This window comes from Halichoeres trimaculatus, unplaced genomic scaffold (genome assembly GCF_033239565.1).
Source record: "Halichoeres trimaculatus isolate MK-OKI-2021-1 unplaced genomic scaffold, fHalTri1.1 fHalTri1_scaffold_19, whole genome shotgun sequence".
Taxonomy (NCBI): Eukaryota; Metazoa; Chordata; class Actinopteri; order Labriformes; family Labridae; genus Halichoeres; species Halichoeres trimaculatus.
The window spans coordinates 18956884-18979325 of record NW_027437197.1 but is presented as its reverse complement, the minus strand read 5'-3'; the positions used below and the strand labels follow the sequence as shown (position 1 = coordinate 18979325).

The 22442-nt window shown below is 40.1% G+C and overlaps 1 protein-coding gene across 2 annotated transcripts; it reads left to right on the top strand.

Moving 5' to 3' along the window:
* The first annotated feature begins 4146 nt into the window (after nt 1-4146).
* On the top strand, nt 4147-21895 carry itga6a (integrin, alpha 6a). 2 transcript variants are annotated; one of them, XM_074694566.1, is made up of 27 exons: nt 4149-4674; nt 7240-7621; nt 14325-14449; nt 14531-14610; nt 14700-14961; nt 15061-15192; nt 15695-15908; nt 16023-16216; nt 16306-16400; nt 16776-16903; nt 16989-17078; nt 17169-17230; nt 17335-17504; nt 17888-18031; nt 18128-18243; nt 18334-18496; nt 18651-18737; nt 18823-18902; nt 18989-19066; nt 19153-19255; nt 19339-19515; nt 19602-19691; nt 19769-19876; nt 20075-20173; nt 20258-20383; nt 20562-20687; nt 21074-21213. In XM_074694566.1, exons 2-26 carry the CDS (start codon nt 7434-7436, stop codon nt 20667-20669), a joined length of 3219 nt encoding a protein of 1072 aa, XP_074550667.1. In that variant the 5' UTR covers nt 4149-4674; nt 7240-7433; the 3' UTR covers nt 20670-20687; nt 21074-21213. The 2 variants fall into 2 exon arrangements, with proteins under 2 accessions (XP_074550666.1, XP_074550667.1); XM_074694565.1 differs by lacking the exon at nt 20562-20687 and having other exon boundaries at nt 4147-4674; nt 21074-21895.
* The last annotated feature ends 547 nt before the right edge of the window (nt 21896-22442 follow it).

The following is a 22442-nucleotide window of genomic DNA, read 5'->3' as shown; positions in this document are numbered from 1 at the left end:
AGATTGGTAAGAGAAAAGAAAAGACATGAATCCTAAATTTTGGTGCACATGTTGGACAAAGCTTCAAAATTTTACTATTCCAACACAAATTTGATCCATTCTGTCTGTCAACACCAAAATCTGTCAAACTGGATGATGTCACACATTTTCCAAGACTCTCTTTTGTGACATTGCACGTGTTGTCATGCTCCTTTATCCTGCCATGTGTCATCAAGGGCATGATGAGTTTCCTCTGGCTGCTCTGCATCAAAATCTCCAGATATCTACAGACCACAGAGGCTTCTATCTGTCCATTGTTCTCCTGAAAAGGCAGCACTCCTCTCCCCTCATGGGTCAGTGGGGCTGCATGTTACTGCTCATTAGTGAAGGGAAGTCTCAGAGCCAGGATGAGCAGAGTTGTCCAGTCATGTTCGTGTGGAGCTCAGATTCTCAGATTGATTATTTTCACAGTTAATAATAGAGGCCGTATGAAGGATCACAGTCTAGATTCCTCTTCTCATGAGTATTTCCTGCTCTCAAATGTGAAGTACTCTTACTTCACCGGAGAATTAAAAACAGCTTTGAAAGCTGGTGAAAAAAAGGAGGAGGTTTCTCTGGAGAATGCACAAGTCATCAGGATTTCTAGGGAGGATTTCACAACAGAGTTCCACAATCTCAGAGTTCACAGTCAACATTATGATGTGCCAACAGCACAGACTCTACAGGGCACAACAATTCTCATTTCACCTCTCCAGCTTGGTGCTCTTGCCCAGTTACTTGGTTATTCAGCTGACATTTTCTCTGCAGCTGAGCAGCTGGTGTAGTGGATCCTCCCTGTGTTTAGTGACATGACGATGATGCCAAATGACAGATCACAGATGCTCACAGCTTTTTGTCAGAGACGTATTCACATTTAAACAGAAGCTTCTTTCAACTTGCAAATCAACAGAAATGTTTTTGCAAGATGTGACCAGGGTAATATTTGCTGACTACCATTTGCACATAATGTAAACTGTGCAGTTCATATAACCACTTCACCATTTCAGCCAAAGGGCGAGGAGAAATTGTTTATGTCTTATTGACATTTTGTCACAATGAATCAAAGTCCACAAAACAGGAAGTCATTGTGAAACACAACAACCCGATCATTCTCACGAGGTATTGATCTTCAGCATCTGTTATCAAGCGTTTTTATGTTGCTGAAGCTTGAAAGGCAAACAAAAGATGAGATCTTTTCAATGAGACATTTTTCACACAGTAAGAAAAACACTGTAGAGAAGTAGCACTCAGGGACTGTACAAGGTACGCTGTTTGTTTGTTTGCAATGGGCATGACATGCTGCAAAATTTACATTACAAAGGTGCAAAAAATTTCACTGTGATTTCAAGATTCTTGCAGTGAAGATGAAAGACACTGGCAGGAAGTTTGCTGTGCACACAAGTTAGCAGTTTTACATCACACCCTTTCAAATCCACAGTGGCTCGCCACAAACACGTCTCTGAAACTTTTGCTGTTTGTTAAAAAGCTCTGTGGTTTCTTGAGCTGTGAGGTTGAGGTCTCGCCATAGTATGAACAGTTATAACAGTTATTTACTCTTAAAAAGTACAGAAATCTTCTCTAAATGAATGCCCGGATTGTTCGTTCTGCTTTTATAAAAAAACAAAAACAAAAACAAAACAAAACAAAACAAAAAAAAAAACTCTCATAAAAGTCAAACATAGTTCAGTGATTCAGGTTTGATTTCAGGGAATCAGTAAAACTTTGTTGCTTTGTTTGCTGATGTGTACAAGGCTACATAAACAAACTGAGCGTCATGACATTTCTTCATATCTTACAGCTCAATGTACAACAAAAACAAAAACTCACACAGCTGGAATTTAACAGAGTATGCAGAATGATATTTTTCAATATATGTAATCACAATTAATTCAAACACTGTGGTAATACATCATACACCTCACATTACATGCTAAATGGGCTCTGATATTGTAAATGGATGTGAGACATTCTTTATTCTGTGCTGCATTCAGGGCCCACAGGGGCAGTAATGGCTCTGTTGTGTTAATGCAGGCAGGTTTCCTCGCTCAGCAGAGTGATTTGACTGTTGGTAGATTCGCTCTGCTGATCTCCTGCTGGGTCTAGTGGAGCATTCATCACCTTGGCAACTCAGCCTTTTAGTCAAATCACATTACTGCAAGTTTTTCAGCCTGGCTTGAAAGTTGAAATACCTCCATGCGATGCTTTCAAGCAAACCACAGTGAGTGTAGTGGGATTTACCCATTGTTTTCCAAAGTGTTTTTGAGCATTATCCTCAGAAACAGAGTCAGCGAATTAAACCTCTGCAGTGTTTTTGTGTTCGCCTCATGCACAAATGTGGAAATGATTCACCAAGTGTTTCTTGACCTCTCCGTCTTAAAGGTTGAGCCTGTGCTGCACTGCTCCGGACATGAGAGGTTGGAAACCCTCAGCTTGGTGTCCATGATTGAGCATGTGTTTCCTTAGAATTAGTCGTGGGGACTTTTCCCCCCTGAAGAGAAGTTATTTTTAACAACAAAAGCTTTAATGACGAGTGCAGGCAGACAATAACAGTTGGAAGGAAGTGTTCACCTTTGAGCTCATAACAGATGCAAGGCTGATGTTTGATACTCCTCGACAGAACGTATCAAAGTGAAGTTGACCCTTGTATCTGATATAGCTAGTAGGCTCAAAAAGTCTTATTTATGATTCATTTTTTAAGATGTTGTTTTTCAAACCATTTTCCTACTTTTATGCATTTTAGGTTGTAGTGGTTGCAAAATCCCTGATGGTTGAAGCATGTCTGCTCTTTCTCTTCTGGAAAACAAACAAAAAAAATCACCCCAAGGTAGTAAAAAATGCATGTTTGCAAAGGTGGAAAACACTGAACATAGTTCCCAGTTCCTTAAGAAAACTAATAACATGCAGGAAGTGTTCCCCAAAATAACAGATTCCCTCCTCAGGTAAACCCCCTGTCTGCTTCATAACATGAAAGTCAAGACAAAGCCATAAGGCGTACTTCAGGAAATACCTCCATATACAACAAAAATACTTCTCATCTTTGCAGGAGCAACAAAGGAATCCCCAGAATTCTCTGTGTCATCTGCACGGCCTGCCTGAGAAAGAATTTAGAGGGGTCTGCGAGGTCCTGCTCCCTCCATTGTTGATTCAGCGGCACACCCCCCACCCAGGATCCATAAATGGAAGCAGTCCTTTGTGTGAGGGGAGTGGAGCAGATTTACTGTGGATGGTCTCCTCACAAAGGACCACAGCACTGTCACAACAGGACCAGGATCATCTGCTCCCACTTTCACACAGGACGATTTAACGCTGGGATGCATCACAGAGCTACTGATGCAGACACAACGATGGCGGACACTCAGCATCCGTGTTTCACATTGGGAAACATGAAGACTGTGTCCAAACTCTGCGTATCACATTGCGTGGCATCTTTTTGTCTCATATTTCCATACAACTCCTCACATTGCTTTGCACTCTTTGGCATGACACTGTATTCTATCCTATCCACTAGATTTCCTTAAGGGTGAAGTTAGTTATGGACTATATCTACAGAATGTCTCAGCACAGCGAGATGTGTTTCATGCTGTAGAAAAATCCTCTGTTGAAGTGTCTTTTCCAGTAGACTTGAGCACTGACTTCAGCCCATCAAAAGTAATTAATTTTAAACAACAACAGCCATCTGTTCTCACTTTGCATTGCCATCATAAGTGTGGTCTCATGTATTGGCACACCAGCCAAAAAAATGTCTACCCCAGCTATGCCTTTTGGACATGTTTTTTTGCCTCTCCCATAACTTTTGGGTTTGGTTTCCTCCACCACCTTCTGTTATGTTGACTTCATCGCTGTGAAACCTTAGAAGCAGATTTTTCTGTCTCACTTGGCTTTGAGTTTCAGAGCTTCTAAAACTTAATCAGATCAACATAAAAGAAAAAAGGTTTAACCTCTGTGCAGATACTTAACATCTGCACCCCAAATTTCTGTTTATTAGCTGGATTCACAGGGCTGTCATTGCTTTTACATGTCTTTCACTGTCTTATTGATGCTAATGTCCATAAATTTTAGAAAATATGGAAGTATCCCCAGAATCTCTAATTTAAAGAAACAGCATCCATCTGTTTACAAAGTTAGGACAACACAGGTTTTTTTGTGCCTTGGACTGCTACTAAATTCCCAGTGCCAGCTGTGCATTTTGAGCATGCTCTGATAACTTTGGGGTTTGGTTTCCTCCACCAGTCACTGTTATGTGGACTTCATTACTGTGAAACTCAAGGAGCTGGCCCTGCTGTCTCATTTAGGTTTGAGTTTCAGAGCTCAAATCAAATAAACAGCTTTTAATCTTCAAAGTATCAATCCTACATCAAGATATGTAATTAAAAGAAGAAGTTGTTTTTTCCCTCGGTTTATAAGAACAGAAAAGAAAGACTTGTGAAATATGTAAAATATGTATTAAGTTTGAGAGGATCTGTGATTGAAACCTAATATCTCCACAGTGATTTGACCAGAGGGCCACACAGACCTCTCCTCAGCCATTCTTCATTTTGTTCAAACAACAGCGTGGCTAATCTGTGAAGAAAGGCCTCATCACCTGCAGGGGTCCACCTGTTCAACCTGTGCCATCTCTCCAGTTTCTCCATTCCCACTGACCGAAGACAATACAAGGTCAGGCAGCTTCACCTCCTCTCACAGATCATGTTACGCAACCACCCAGGGCAAAGAGGGACATGAAAGTGCTGTTTGTGTGGACGGGTTAGAGCGCTTAAAGCTAGTTACGCTGAATCAACAATTAAAATAAGTGATGTTTTGCTGTTTAGATTTATCAAGCAAATCCCACAGCATTCACTGATGTAAAATACAAATCCTTCATTCTGAAGAGGGGAGGGGACATCCAGCTTTTTATCCACATACAGTTTAAAAGCCAGCATGTTTGGGGATGCATAAGTGCCCCTGACGTGTGTTGCTCACATATTTGGGGAGGCATCATTAAATCTGAGCAATAGGAACAGGTTATGGAGCAACATATGTTAAATGTGAAAGGGGAGACCCTGAACTGCTGAGCAGCTAAAATCCTGAATCAGATACAAATGAGACATTTAACTTTCAGTACTTTGTGAGTCGTAGTTTTCAGAGTACTGAGCGAAGAAGTGATGTTGCATAATTGTAAAAATGTGCCTGTTTCCACAGGTTCTGCCCACATCTTTGATAAACCATAACAGTTTTAAGCTTCAACTTTTTGTATGCTCTCTTTGCGCTATTTTCAGTTAGACACACATGGTTCAATTAGTAAGTCGACCAAAAGTTCATTGATTACACATTATTACTCAATAAGAAAACTAAGAATTGAACCAAAATGTTTTGTTCTGCATCCAAATTTAACATGTTTGAATGTGGATTGACTCGCTATTGAACCAAGTCCCATGAGGCCATTTAAAGAATTGCAGTTTTTGGATCTTAACCTATTGAATCCTCCTGGCAACAATGATTGTAGCACTGTTTTTTTTCTTGAAGTGTTGGTTTGACTTTGGGTAACAAGCTTCAGTTTTAAAATGAAAGAATAGGTTGTGTCCAATAAGTAATCTCAGTATCATGTAACAGGTGTCAATAGTCACCAGACCAGGCCTCTTTATATCCTAGTTATATCCTGATTATTAATATGTATAAAAAGATCAAAATGGGGAAACTATGTACGAGAGAGGTCTGAGGACTAAAGTGCCCAGACTCATTTTACAGGGGAAATTTTGAGATTAAACAGGTTAAGCACCAATTTGCAGCCCTTGATTTTATTTAAAAAAAGATGTCATCATTATCTCAGACTCTTAGAACAGAACATTTTTACTTAACTGATTCATCTATAATTTTTTTTTTTTTTTAATTAATCTATGCTCTCATAGCAGGGTTCGCTGAATGTTAACTCTTGATATCTTTATGTCCACATATTTGGACCACAGTATTTGGAAATCAGTGGAGTAGACAAAAATATTACACAGAATGTAAATACTACAGGAGGTAGGCCGGTACCTCCATATGTTACTGCAGTATTTGAACTAAAGTGCTTTCCCCATGGACACCAGACTGCCTCTATCCTAAACAGCTCGCCTGTTTTTCTGACTGACTTGTTAAGTGCTGATGCAACTGTTACCAAACCCACAGCAACAGAGATGCCATTCACATATCTTATACCAGGGCGTCCAAAGTCGTTTGCTTCAATTAGGAATGTGGTTAAGACCCCAGAGCAAACCCCTCCAGCTACATCCTGCCAACACACACACACACAAACACACATACATACACATACAGAAACCCACTTGGACTCAGACACACTGAGACGTGGAGGGCTTTGTAACATCAACAATGCTCTCATTGTTTTGAGCTCTGTTGTGTGATCGTTGCTGGTTCCAGCTTCACACTACCATCAAACAGCAGCAGATACACTAAAGAAGTGGGTGATACAGTCGAGCTGTTTCATGTTTCCTGCAGGTTTGAATGATAACAAGCTGCTGGCTTATACAATCACTGCTGAATGGGAGCTATGAACTGTTTTAACATCAGCTTTTCAGGAACTTTGTGAGTTTTTGAAGCTGTAATGAAAGTTTTTCCTCTAACTTCTTGCATCATTACAAAACAAGACATCTCTTTTTCATTAACACAAACCACAAGCTCTATGATTAATGTGATTATTTATTCATGAACTATGTCCTTAGCAGGTGCTGCTGATGAGTGAGCACATTAATATTTCATTCATTCTTTCTGGATGGATGATCAACCCCCTAACCTGTAGACATCCCACAACATATCAGTTTGTGTTCTTATTAAACCTGGTTTAAATTAAGATTTCCAACTGCTTCAGCCTGTTAGAGACCTACAGCAGCTTGTCTGACTGTCTGTCTGAATGTAGGAGGTTTGTTTGTCCAGCTGACTGTAGACACTTGCTGTTTATCTGGCACAACAACCTAAGTAGTGTCTCCTGGGCTCTGTTATGTGTCCTCTTGAACTCTCTAAGACTACATCTTTGACAAACAGCTCTCATATTTGTGAAGAAAATCACATTTCTCAAAGCTGAAACAGATATCATATTAAATTGTGCAAATACACGTGTTTGTGCCCTTTACATGATTTGGATTTGTTTCGGAAAGGAGAACTAAGATTGAGAAACGCTATTTTATTTCCATTTAACCTAAAATACTGATGCATTTTAAAAAAGGGTTTTAATATTCCTTTACTTTCCAGCCTCTGACTGGAGTGTGATTCTGCTCGGTGACCGGAGGGGGCGTCATGGAGCAGGAACGCGCACACATCTCAGCAGGGACACAAACATCCACAGCGGCTCTCAGTCAAACAGCACCGGGCTGATCAGAGAGGAGCAGCAGGTCAGCTGCAGCTCTGAACTTTGGACCATAGAGACGCGTCTGGACGGTGCTGCTATGCTGCTGCAGGGAGGACACCTCTCTGCTTCTTTGGCACTTTTAATCTATTTTTCTGCTCTGGAGCAAACTGTGGTGCTCGCCTTCAATCTTGACACCCGGCATGTCATCAGGAAAGACGGGGAACCGGGGAGCCTGTTCGGGTTTTCGCTTGCCATGCACCGGCAGCTCAACCCTGACAAGAGAATGTGAGTGATACATTTATCTTCTACTTTTTCACTTTAGTGCTGCTTCTCTTCACGCTCTCACTGACGGATAACAGCGCACCTGAGGAACCAGGTTCACTAACTGATGACTAATTTTAACTTTCTGCCTTTATAACTCATTTAATTCGATTCTCATTGAATCATCCTGCACAAAACATCCTCTCAATCCCAGCTTCTACATCTGCCAGACTGAGTTTTTTCACATCCTCTATTTGTGAGTTGCAGCCTTTGAAAGATACTGTAGCTACTACAGCCTGCAGTGTTTCACTCAGAATCTGCGTGTTTTGTTCTAGTTTTCTATGGAGGCTATATGTGTCTTCCTGCGGTGCTTTGGATGTTAAAGGGGAAGAAGCTGAAAGACAACAAGTGGATAAACAATGGTTATAACTGTGATGCAAATGAGCCTGTGAGGTCAAACTGAGGGAGCAGAGAAAAAAAAGAATCAGTGTGAGTAGTAAGCCTTATTCAAATTTCTTGCATCTTTCTGACCAGTTATTTACTTTTATTTACACATTTCAAGCAGATTTTCATTGTTCCAAGTCATGAAAGGTTATGACTTAGAGCACTAACAGGCATAATGTCTCCTTAATGCAGCATTAAAAGGATTCTCTCTGCTAAAATCATGCATCACTGTGACTCACATCCCCTCATATAACCTGCCCTGGGGAGAAGCAGGGAAGACATCAGTTTGAGCCTCCACACCAAAAGTGTGATGGGGGGTTCGAGTGAAGATTGATCAGGGTGGGGTGGACTGCTGCAGCTACCGTAGACATGTGAACAGGACAGGAGCCCGCAGCAGCATGTTGAGGCACAGAGCAGGGATGAGAATTCCTGATAGGAGGAGTGAGAGAGATTTCCAGAAGATCACTCAGATTAGACTTAACTCCAGGAATTTTATCTTCCTGGTGTTTTGGCTGAAAGAGAGCTCTTGTTGTGAGGCATTCCTGCTCATACAAAACTTCTTTAGCTGTCTTTTCAAATGCATTTCTGAGGACAAGGATTCCTTTGTGCTTTCCTGAATAGAGGCACGTTTACTTTTGTCAGACTTGATAAGTGTAAAGAGAGTGGAAGTCGTGGAAGTGGATGTAATATTTGTCGTGCAAACAGAGGCTTGAAATATCACACTGGGCTGATTATTGGTTTGTAGCCAGTAAAAGTAAGAGAAGGGTGAAGATTCACCTGACATGTCACGGGGTATGAGAAAGCTGCTTTTTGAGAGAAGCTTTATAGTTGGAGCTCTTGAGGGGAGTTTTGAGCCGCTGTTGCCTCTTTGTCACCTGACCATAAGAGTAAAGATAAACTGTCACTGTAGTTTTACTGAAATGTGAAACTCCTGCTTAAAAATCTGTGTCCGGTAAAGTGATAGGTTGGGACTGCAAATCACACTTGTCTTTATACCTTCAACAACCAATATTGTTTAATATATGTTTCAAACACAACAGGGTGTTTTTCTTTTACAGCAACAACTCTAAAACATGTACTGGAAAAAGTTGCAAAAGGTTAAGATGTTCTGCTTTTACCACAGGGGGCGCCAAAAACAAACAAACAGAGAGATCCTCGTAAGAGCTTTAAACTGAAATTTAAGCATAAGGGAAGCAACATTTATGTTTTATCAGTGGGATGCACAAACCTTTTAAAGGGCAGAGGAAGAAAAAAAGGCACTTGCAGTAGGTTCTCGCCACTGAAGACAGCACTTTAGCACACATTTTGCCTCCCAAGAGGGTAGTTATATTTTACCTACCAGGAGCATGCTTTTTTTGCCAGACAAGGGGGCAGTTTTATTCTTTTTTTTCCACCCAAGGGAGACGTTTCACATGTTTTTTTTCACCCAAGTTGTACTTTGCAACCATGGGGGCACTTAGGCACGTATATTGAACCCCAGGAGGGCACTTGAGCATGTATTTTTTGCCACCAAAGGAGGCAGTTTAGTGTGATTTGCCAACCAGGAAGGCGCAAGTTTAGGCTCCAAAGTGAGCACCTTAGCGCATGTTTCTCAACAAATGGGCCATAAAGGGGGACCACTGCCACTGCCACTTCCTGTGCGCGCTACTGTGTTTGAGGGAAAATAAACTAACACATCTGGATAACCTGTCAGTTTTCAAGTTAAGTGAGAAAAATGCTGATTATGACTCTTTCACTTTGAAGATTTACTGCTTTGTTTTATGTAAATGCTCCATAAACTGATAGTTTTGAGGTTTTAAACTGCTGTCTAGACCAAACAAGAAATCTTGACACGTCAACTTGAACTTTGCAATCTAAAAGTAAATTCTTTTGTTGTTGTCTATTGCCTGCACTACTACCTTAAAAAACTTCCCCCTGCAAATTCTTGTCACTAGCTAGAACACTGAATAAATGCTTCAACCTCCCTCTGCTTAAATCCTCATGTGACCCCCCCACATAATTAGCCAGAGGAGTCTAGTGAAAGCTGATCAGAGCACACAGCAGCAGATGATAAACAGCAACCTCTGTGAAGAAGACTGTGCTCTCGTGAAACCACTAACCAGCAGCGGTGTGTCACACACTCTGCATCTGTCTCTTGTGCTCTTACTGGAACGTGTGTCTGATGATGATCAGCAGCAGCTGCTTAGCTCTACTGTATGTCGCTGCTTACATTAATGTGATTATAATGAATCAGAGGTGAGGAGAGGAACGCGGGCTTTCACAGGGTTCTTTGTAAATGCTGATGAAGAGCAGCATGTGTGACGAGATAAGACAAAACTCAACTGGTCTTCTTAATGCTTCGGAGCCAAATGCTATATAACTTCTATTTAACTGTATCATTGAAGTGATTTTATGAGGATGAAAACGATCTAAATCAGTTTATTGAAAGCACAAGTTAGAGTCTTCCTGTACTTATGGTCTATTTTGTCTTATATTGGTTTCCCATGAGTGGAAGAAACAATGAAATCCATGTTTTAGCAGAAGACTGAACACCATGAGGCATCGCACAAAAGGGCAACTGGATGACGGCTGGATGAATAATGTGTCGGGTTAATGATGTGGCTTTAACATCCAGTGAAAGAAACCAGAGCAAAAAAGCCATTTGAGTGGACATACATGACCATCTGTGCCCATGTAACTTGATAGATGAAACCCATCCGTGAATCATCAGTCCAGACATTCCCACCAAACTTAACACCAAAGTCTGTCTCTCTTAAAAAAGAGGTTAAGTTGCATAGAAAAAGATTCATAGATGTGGTCACGATGGGTAGAAAAGTCTCTGTTTTGAACCTTAAGTCACAGCCAATCACAGGTCAGCATTGGTTGTTTGTGTGTGTGTGTGTGTGTGTGTGTTTATGCGTGTGTGCTTGTGCTTGTGTGAGTAAAGTGAAACAGTTAGAACAGCTGCAGCAGTCCTTGTGGCTTTGAGTGCACAGCTGGAGGAGCTCTGGCCCACATCTGTTAACAAAGGCCAGTGAGATCACTGTGTAAACCCTCAGCAGTCCATTTACACTGCACTGAAAGACCTGCTGCATGATGGGATATGGTTCACACTGAAGCATGGCAGATACCAGTCTACCTAATAAAACACTCATACATGATAGTTTGAAACATAGTTAGATGTATCATATATCGACACTCTCAAAATATGGATTGCTTGCTTATACTGTTTCACTCCAAGTTTTAGTGTTTGACCTCGTAATTTCAGGCTCTGTGAAGAAGATGAATAATTCTTTGACATTTTGTGCAATTTCCTCTTCCTTATACTGAAACACATGTCTTTCCTAAAACATCTGTTGTGACCTGCTATGTGAATGACTTTTTTATTTACATAACTGTATTCCTGGCCAGTGACTGTATTCACTTTTGAGGATACGGCTTCAAGCTCTAGCTGAACTCCTCTCTTTTCCAAACTGTGCCGTATAATAACATAACATAACATAAAAAGCAGAGGAAAGTCTGAAAAACTAGGCCATGTGTCAGCAAGTCTGTCAAGTAAATGTCAATGTTACCCCTCATATACTTGCTAAATTCAACAACTTTCCCCAAAAGCTCTGCTGTTCTGTCAAAGCTGTTTTCCTGTACATGAGTTGGGGGTTCTTAAATGTGGAATTGAATGAAATTAAAGAGGGGTAATTATGCTTTCCCACATTTTAAACACAAATATATACTAACAATGCTGGACGTTCTGATACATTTTCACATGTTGTAGAAATCCCTGAACCTGTCTAACTTCTCAATGCTTTGTTCTAAAAATAGCAAAAGATCTTCACAAGACTTGCTGAAATGATGATGTCACATACAGATCTTTGTGGCTTTGTTGTAGACCTTAAGGTCTACAAGGACCTTAAACACCAAGGTCTGCCCATATCTCTTCTTGACAGGCTCCCAGAGAGCTGGCCAATCAGATACTACTTACAGGACAATATTTTACCCAAAAGCGCAAATAACGCCGTAAAAAAACATCTGCGTATACACCGCTGAGCAACTGAACATGTTGTAGTGTGCATGCCAGGCCTGTAGTTGGCGATTTAACCGCTTGCACATGGCAATTTAAGTTGCCGCAATAAAAGTGTTTCCACTTATAACTCCAGTTTGCTGTTTACACAACAATGGTGGCTGCAGTGTTTCAGCAAAATCACACTCTGCTGCCTATTTCAAGTGTTCCCCTTTGTTTAGATGGGCTAAAACACAGTATTTGTGTAGATGAGTGGCCAAAATGCAACAATTCCTTTGCATTTAATCCTAAAACTGTTGTAGTTCTCAGAGAGACGGGGGATTATGAAGCAGGTGGCCTTAAAGAGACAGTAGCTAAATTAAAGTGCTTCAAACTGAGGCTAAAATTCAAGCTTTCTGAAACACCTGTGTGAGAAAACAGGATTTTTTTTATATTTTAGCTTTAAATCATATAAAGCTATGACAGTGGCACCAAAATGACATAAAGCCTAAAAAAAGCACAATACCCCCTCTTATGGGGTATTAAAGTAGTCATCTCTGTCCCTGGAATGTGCTGATGTGAAGGAACTGAAGTGCTTCTTGTACAGATCTTTTAGTCACACACTATGGTTTGTTGACTATTTGTTTACCATTTCAAAAATCTTGTTTATTTTTCAGAATTTAAGAACATAAGTTGTAACTGGGCTGGGTTTTCTTTGAGAAGAGGGTTTGTAGTTTAATCTTCAGTCTTAGATGATGACTCACAGGGATGTGACACAGATCAGGAGGTTTGCTTCTGAAGGAGCTACATAGCAACAAGGAGGAGCAAAGGGTGGAGAGGATATCCTCTTGTTTGAGTAAATTCCTTCACAGTACATGTGCATGTTCATTCTAACATGGGAGTAAAGCCTCCCTGAAACATGTACTTTCAGAATCTTATGTAATTTGTTTTGGCCACTTAGATAATTCTTAATAACTGTTCTTGTAAGTATTCCAAGCTTTTTACTGTTTTAATGTTCTTATCTTCTTCAGATCAGCTGACCTAGTTTCCAAATTTAACCCTTATTCTAACAACAGTAATTTCAAGTCAAGTCATAGTGGTTCATCTCAGTGGCATGTTTTCATCATTAATTTTTTTTAAGCTGTTGGTTGGCTCAAGCTGTTACTCAGGAAACAAGAGACAGGAAATAATATAACCAGTTTGGGTTTTCTTTTCTCCACAACACAGGTCGTGTGGCAGGAAAGCATGTAGATTTTGAGTGTGCAAAAGGTTACCAATGCAGTCAACATGATGCTATCCTTCAGAGACATTTCAGTGCAAGTCCAAATTCAAAACATGCTGACTTAAGTTCCTATTTCTGAAACTATAGTGCTCTGGCTTTTTGTTTTTGGCAGGCTACTGTCCTAAAATCAATATATGAAAGAACATTTGATGTGTTTTTGTCAGATAAGTGTTAGCAATAATGCCTGCACCCCCTGAAACACATCCTCTTTTCATGCCCGTCCTGTCTGTGTGAGATTGTGGGCTTAGAGGAGAAGCTGTGGCCCATGAACTGTGTTTGGACAAAACAGTGAACACGCTCCAAATTGTCCGCCTCGCTGCTCCTTTGCCCTCTGCAGAATGTTGGAACAGTGCTGCTCTGTCTCGTACCCAAGTTTTCACGTTTGTTTCTTATCATAAAATCAGCTCTTTGAGGAAGTGATGGGGTGCAAACAGCATTCACAGTCCGAACGTGCTTAGTCATTCTTTCTGAGACACATTTGACATTTTTGTTCAACAAAGACACAAAGAACTGTCCATTGTGGAGGAACTGTAAGTGCACACCCAAAAGCTGACTCAATTTCTGCCACATTCTAACTGTTGTTGTTTTTTTTTTTCATTTTATAATTTACTGAAACCTTCTTTTTTGTGATGATAGTAATTGCTCTTCTAATTGTTGGAATAGGTTTTAAAACAGGTTATTTACTCTCTCAGGAAGAGATAATCTGAATTAAAAATATGACTGACAATAAAGGCCCCTGGTCTGAAATGAACTTCTGGTCTTGAGGTTGTATAATGAAGAAGTGAAACTGACTCCTTCGACAATCATTACCATAAAATCAGCATTTCTGACAGCCAGCAGATGTGTTGCATCCTCTTTCTAGACACTAAAACATTACATTCTTGTTGCTATGCCAAAAGGTCACTGCCTCACACAGGTGTACAAAATTCAGCACTCTGCTGCTGTGAGGAGTAGAAATGCAGGTTTTCTACAGCAAAGAAGTAATAATCAGTAAAAGTTCATTAGATTTTTTTATTTTCCTGCAGGTTGTTAATCGGTGCACCCAGAGCCCGAGCTTTGGGGAAACAGACTGCTAACATCACAGGAGGTCTTTATAAATGTGAAATTACTCAGAGCCATGACTGTGAGCGTGTTGTCTTCGATAATGAAGGTAAGTAATCAATATATCTGTCTTATCCATCCTTAAAACTTGACAGCTCATAATTTGTCTGCTGTTGTTTTATTTTCAAAGAGAACGTCCGAATTGAGAATAAGGAGAACCAGTGGATGGGGGTGACGGTTCAGAGTCAGGGACCTGGAGGAAAGATTGTGGTGAGTCAAACTGAACTTTTTAAACATCATTACAAGGTCGATCAAGGTATAAACTTCAACCAGGCTGTTTCTTTCTTTAAAAAATTTAGACCTGTGCTCACCGCTATCAAAGGCGCTTGTTTGTCAACACACCTCAGGAGTCCCGGGACATCACCGGACGCTGTTACGTCCTGAGTCAGGACCTGACCATTGACACTTCCTCTGACGAGGATGGAGGAAACTGGAACTTCTGTGAAGGCAGAGCAAGGGGCCATGAGATGTTTGGATCTTGTCAGCAGGGTTTGGCTGCTACGTTTACGAAGGATTACCACTATGTGGTGTTTGGAGCACCGGGAGCTTACAACTGGAAAGGTTAGAGACTTAAAGAAGGCTTTACCAAATCAATTTTTAAAACTTTTACTGTTTTTGCTTAAAACTATTGTTTAATTTATAATTTAACTCCCCTTGCAGGAATTGTTCGAGTGGAGCAGAAGAACAACACATTGCTGGAGATGGGAGTGTACGATGACGGCCCATATGAAGTTGGGGATGAGCATCTCTTGAACCCTGAGCTTGTGCCTCTGCCTGCTAACAGCTACCTTGGTGTGTTTTATACCTCCAAAACATGCTTGAGCAACTTTTTTATCATTAGAATTATGAGTTACATGTTTTTGTTACTGTATTAAGCCAAAATGTGCTCTGAAAAATTAACAGGAGTGCTCCGATGCAAACAATGTGACTCAGATTGGGGTTACCCACAGCTGCTCGCAAAAGCCTGAGAAAAAAAAAAACATTTTTCGTTGGGAAGAATTTATGCAAAGACAAGCAAATTCCTTTTTTGAGTTGAGCCTTGAGTGTTGTGAAAACCTGTTTATTCTTCATCTTCTCATCTGAAACTAATGAGAAACATCAATTGTTGCTTCTCCGGTAACTAGGTTTCCTACTATTGTTACCAGCTGCTCAGGAGAAAAATGACAGGATAAGCTCTTGCTCCTTCTTGCAGCACCAGTGACTCCTACTGGTCAGGCAGTGCAACAGCATGAAGCAAGAAGAAATAGTGCATCTCAAAATCACATACTTATGTTCTGTATGTTTTGCGTTGAAGGGTTTTCCCTCGATTCGGGACACAAAATCATGAGGAGTCGTGGCTTGACAATAGTGGCTGGAGCTCCTAGAGCCAATCACAGTGGAGCTGTGGTCCTGCTAAAGAAAGAGAATAATGCCTCGGGTAGACTTTTGGTGGAGCACACTCTACAGGGACCAGGGCTAGCCTCCTCCTTTGGATATGACCTGGCTGTGGTGGACCTGAACGGTGATGGGTAGGAAAAGTTGCTGCCTTTGTTTTGCTTAACTTACAGATGTTTATTCTTTATTTGAGACACAGAATAAAACGTACAAGAATGCAAACTCAGAAGTTCTGTTTTATGATCTAGATGGCAGGACATAGTTGTAGGAGCGCCTCAGTTTTACATGAAGGACAGAGACATCGGAGGAGCTGTTTATGTTTACATGAACCAGGCAGGAAGGTGGGAAAGAGTCACTCCTGTTCGTCTTAACGGGACCAAAGACTCCATGTTTGGGCTGGCTGTGGAGAACATTGGAGACATAAATCAAGACTCATTTGAAGGTAATGCAGCTTTGAATTAAAAGCTTTACAATGTTTTTTTCTTTTAGTTGAAGTCCAATAATATATGTCAATACCCCTTCTACATGCAGACATCGCTGTTGGAGCTCCTTATGAAGAGGGCGGAGCTGGAAAAGTCTATATATATCACGGCTCTGCAGAGGGAATCAAAGTCACGCCAGCCCAGGTCGGTTGGTAAAGCTTTAGTAGAGGCAGCTTTTGTTAGGTTTTCATATTGATAACACTGCTTTGTAATATAAATATGTTAAAATGAATGTGTCTTAATGATTTTTCGAGGGAACTATCAGCCCTCTCTGTAGTTTCTGCCACTCTTAGCTCAAGATTTTAGTTTTCTGCCCACAACTCTTCTGATGTTGTTCAGTCTTGTGCAGTAAAAACTGAAATCTGTGCAATTTTTTATGTCTTAGTTTCAATTAAAACTGTTTCACTAGACTTAATATGAGCTACATTCACCTGACAAGTCCAGGAACATGAAAGACAGAATGATATAAAATTGTATGTTGTATTACATTTAATTCAATGAATTCCTTCTTTATCACAGATCCTTTCAGGAAAGCAGCACAACATGAAACTCTTTGGATACTCTCTGGCTGGGAACATGGACCTGGACACTAACTCTTATCCTGACATAGCTGTCGGCTCTTTGTCTGACTCAGCTTTAATTTACAGGTACTTTATTTTTTCTTCACTAACTGCAAGTGAATTTAAACCTTTCTGATTTGTGTAACACTCAATTTAACTGCCTTTCTTCCAGGGCACGGCCAGTCATCAGCATCAGGAGGGATGTCAAAATATCTCCACAGGAAATTGACCTCACAATAAAAACCTGTGGAAACAGCATTTGGTGAGCATTCTGATATTCTTTCATTGCACTTGGCTTTATTTAATCACTACATCCTTTTATAAATGTTAACATGAAATACTTCCTCTTTAGCTTTACAGTGGATGCATGTTTCACATACACAGCAAACCCTGCATCCTACAACCCAAGACTCAGTAAGTATGATGTCTTAACGAACCCAGGATCAGCAAATAGAATCAGAGGTTAGCCCAGTAAAAAGAAAAAAAAGTGTCATTACATGTTTTCTTCTTCATGACAGCGATCAGTTTCTCTGTTGAGGCGGATGGAGATCGCAGGAAACAGGGACTCCCCTCCAGAGTGACGTTCCTGAACAAGTCCCGCACGGAAGTAGATCACCTCTTTAATGGCACCTTGGACCTCCGTGGCCAAAAACAGGAAACGTGTACAAAGATAGTCACCAAACTGAAGGTAAAACATCCTTACTATTAAATCACATTTGTGTGATAAAACCCAGAAAGAGAGAAAAATCCAGAAAGAGAGAAAAATCCAGAAACTATTAGATTCAGTCGGAATAATTTACGGGAAGGTATAGTTTTTGTACCAAGGTTGAAAGCTGGAGTAGAAGATTTGACAAGATTAGTATGACACAAATCAGATTCTGAGTTTGTTGGCACGTTTTTATTGCAAATTGTTTTGTTTATTTTTGAGCATCTACGGCAGAATTAAGACAGCATAGGAAATAACAAGCTCGCTGTTTGACCGAAGAGTTTTCTTCTTCCTGTTTAATAAAATCATTTAGAGGGACGTCCTTTTTTTTGGCTCCTCTGCTGCTATTTCTGATTTTCTTTCAGGACAACATTAAAGACAAAATGAGAAGCATTCCCATCGAGGTGTCTGCAGAAATCGTCGGCACAAAGAGAAGACAGACAAGGAACGGCCTCCCTCCTCTCATGCCCGTTTTAGACTCCTCTCAGCCGAGTAAAGACGTCAAACAGGTGATCCTTTACGCTGCAACATTTATTAGAAAGTAATCAGAGGAATCTCTACTATACAGAAAAGTTTGAATGTGTTTTTGTTAATTTTTTTGAAAGGTCAACTTTGTAAAAGAAGGATGTGGGAGGGATCATATCTGCAGGAGCAATCTGAAGATGGAGTATAAATTATTCTACAAACAAAACAACCTGGATGTTTACTCCCCGTTACCCATGTGAGTTTTTAATTCCTTTCCTGAAGAATCAGGTTATTCAAAATCGAAGAGTTTGGACTGAAGTGATCGAATGTGTTTGTTTACCTGCAGGAAGAACAACATCCCTGTGTTTCATCTGAACTATGAGAGGAAAGACTTGGCTGTAAGGGTGACAGTGAACAACATGAACGGGGATGATGCTTACGAGGCAAAGGTGGTGGGAAGTTTCCCAGAATCGCTGTCGTACTCTGGAGTCCGCTCACCTCAAACAATGGTAAAGGAGGGAAAATGAAGCTTAGAAAGAAGATGTGTGAGCCAAGCTTTCAATAGAAGCGTCCCTAGCTCTGGATATAAGCTCTCAGAATGATTGATTTATGTTATAATTTAAAGTTTTCTAACCACTTCTAACCACATATTCTCTTTTTCAGCTAGAAAAGCCGATCATCTGCAAAGCCAATCAGAGCGGCTCTCACTCAGACTGTGATCTGGGGAATCCTTTCAAGAGAGACTCCAAGGTATGTTGTCTTCAGGTGTACACATTCATTTTTGTCCTCATGTTCAACAAATTCAAATCAAATGTTTTAATTTTGTGCCCATTAGATAACATTTTACATCATCCTGAGCACCGTGAATATGACTCTTGACACCACAGAGATTGATGTCGATCTACATCTACAGACGTAAGCACAGAACAGCTGTGGGTCAGCTCTGCACGTGTGAGAGGATTAAGCTAAAAAATTATGTTAAGACATTTTTTTTCTTTTAGGACAAGTGTGCAGGAAAATATTACTCCTGTTAAAGTGAAGGCCAAAGTAATAATTGAACTGCCCCTGTCAGTCAGTGGGTGAGTATATGTCACTAAACTTTGACTTAGAACAAGTTTAGAACAACAATCTAAGTTAAAAAACAAATCTTGTTTTTTTTTATCAGGGAGGTGAACCCTAATCAGGTTTCATTTGGAGGTGTAGTGAAAGGTGAAAGTGCCATGAAGACAGAAGAAGAGATTGGAAGTTTAGTTAACTATACGTTCAAAGTAAGTCTAAACTTATCTGATCTCATCTGACAGTCCTGCTGTTAAAAAAAAATAAGTAGTTACCTATAAATTTCTTTTAACAGATCAACAACTTGTGGAAGACTTTGACGTCTTCGGTCAAAGCCTCACTTCACATTCAGTGGCCCAAGTATAACGAACATGGGAAATGGCTTCTCTACCTGGTGAAGATCACTTCAACTGGACCACAGGAGGTGCTGTGTTCTCCACAGTCTGAGATCAGCTCTCTCAAACACATCAAGGTGTGTACATTCACATTTTTTTATGATATCAACCTGCTGCACTTAATTTCTTTAAAGTATTAAAAGAGCTTTTTTTTTTCTTTCAGGAGTCTCCTGCTTCAAGAACAAAGCGTGAAATTGGAGAAAAAAAAACTGCAGCGAAATTGTCTCCTGTGTTTGGCAAAAGTAAAGTTTTGGTGAGTGCAACTTCATTCTGTCAGGTTAAAAACATTATTCAAAAGTGTGACTGTAATCCTTCATGTGTTTGTTTCAGACATGTGATGATGAGATCAAATGTGTGGTGCTCAAGTGCCCTCTTCAGGGCCTGGACGGTACTGCAGTTGAACTGAAATCTCGTCTCTGGAACTCTACGTTCATCGAGGTAACACATTTTATTTTGTTTTATTTAATTTAATTTAATTATATTTTATTTTATTTTATTTTATTTTATTTTATTTTATTTTATTTTATTTTATTTTATTTTATTTTATTTTTATTTTATTTTATTTTATGTTTTTTGTGCATTTAACCCTGAGGGTTTCATCTTTTGTCTCATGTGAACTTCGCCTCCCCCCCACAGGATTATGCCTCTCTCTCTCACCTGCGGATCATTGTGAAGGCCTCTCTTGTCCTCCACACTAAGGCCAAAAACATGATCCTGCCAACTCCTGACACTGAAGTAAATAAAACAACAGCAGCAACACATCTCGTTCTGAACTCTCCTGATGTCTCGGTTTCCCTCACACTGATGTTTTTTTGACAGGTCACAGTGACTCTGTCTCCAGACAGTGAAGTAGCGCAGCACAGTGGCGTTCCCTGGTGGATCATCCTGGTGGCTGTTCTTGCTGGGGTGCTGATTTTGGCTTTGTTGGTGTTTCTGCTGTGGAAGGTAATGGGGCGTTAAAGGTTCATATCAAACATGTTTAGTAATAGAAGATACGTCATATAAAATCTGGTGAAAATATAAACTTCACTTAATGATATGGGAAAAGTTCAGAGAAAAATCACATCACTGATTCAGTTTGTCCCTCCTAACAACCCACCCACCTTCCCTTGCTCCCCCTCAGTGCGGTTTCTTCAAGAGAGCATCAAAAGACGAGTTCGATGCTGCATATCACAAGGCAGAGATCCATGTTCAGCCTTCTGACAAAGAAAAACTCACTGCTGAGGCCTGATTTATCCTCTAAACAGGGGTAAAAGCAAGCTGCCAGCATGGAGTGTGAAACTGCACTTTCTCATGAACTCACTTTGAAGCTGAATCGGCCGCTTCAATGCTCCAAAATTCAACCAGACACATATTTTACTGTGCTGAAGAAGAGATTTTACAGAAACAACAATGATCTTTGAGTGGTTTTTGTACGATATGTGTCTCTGAATTTTGTTTATAAGGCTTCATAACCCATCCTCTGTGCTCTGCAGTTGCTTTCGCTGACATCTCATCCTGCATGGCTTTTTTGCCTCATAAAGAAAGCTGCAAAGCATGCTTAACATTGCTGCACATCTCCTGTAGTGATTGGCTTATTTTGATATCCTCTAAACCTTTATAACCCATCATGTTTCTTAAAATCTCTCCTACCAGTGTGGATTCTTTCAGCGCTCCAAGCAAGAGGACAGCGTCCCCCGTTATCACGCCGTGCGGATCAAAAAGGAAACTCCTGAACGTAAAGATGGAAATGTGAAACTGGATCCTTTTGATAAAAAACTGTGGATGACCACATGGACTGAAAATGAAAGTTACTCCTGACTCTTTTTTTCCCTTTTGACTGAATCTCAAACAAGAGGAACTGTTTTTGTTTTTTAATTTGTGATAACTTCAAATCCATGACTACATGACTACTGTTTCATTGAGTTGGTGAGCATGGCTGTCAGGTTCCTGTCTTTTTTACACTGTATAAATGATGAAATGTTTTGTAAGTTTTGTAAATATTCAAACACTTTTGCACACTGTATATTTATTTTTTTTTATAAATTAATGTCGTGCAGCCAAAGCCTTTTTTTTTATCTTATGTCTGACTGAAAGTGGATCAAAAAAGCATGAAGTTTACTCATTTTTCAGAGCTGTACACTTGAAATAAAACCCTGACGTCTATGCAAGGAAGGTACAGCTAGCTCAGAGTGATATGAATGTAAATCACGTTTTTAAAAGCTGATTTTTGTTTTTGTTTAAGTATTGTCCAGCTTCTATCCTCTTTGGAACACCATTTAGGTACATCATCATTTCACAACAGATACGCCTGTGTAAATATCACTGCTGAGGCTCGATGAAACTGGAATAGCATCCACTGTATGTAGATCATCACTGAAATCACTGTTTGCTCTGTGTGAGACAGATCCAAAGGGATGTAAAAGCCACATTGTTTGTTTAACATGAGTGTTTTTCTTTAATGTCAGATGTGATAAAACTTGGTAAAAAAGAATTAAAAACAATTCCTATGGTGGAATTTTCTATAATTAGAATCTTATGAGTCTTTTCCTCTCAAAAAATATGTAACTAAACCACCACAGACCATGAGATACATGGATATAATCTCTGTCAAGTCATTTGTTTCTGATGCAGAGTACTCAAACTACACCCAGTCAACCTGGAGTTGCGTTGAGGCAGCATTTGAATACTCTGCATGAGGTATAGATCTGGGCCCAAAGCTTCTTTGCTGACCACTGTGGTGTTTTCACCTGTGAGTCACGTTAGCTGTGACCTTAAAAAGGCAACACTTGTTCTCAGAAAAAAATCAAGTACACACAAAAAACCTCAAGCCCTCTCCCACTTTCCTGCAGTGCAATGTCCTTTCTTTTCCAAGTAAAGGTGTACAATCTCCACAATACAATGTAAAAAAAACCCCAAACACCAACATTTGGCTCCAGTGATTAAAAACATTAGCTATCAAATCAAGTTGACCTCTTATCTTCACAGCTGTTGAATTTCTACATTTTATTCCAAGTTGACGCAT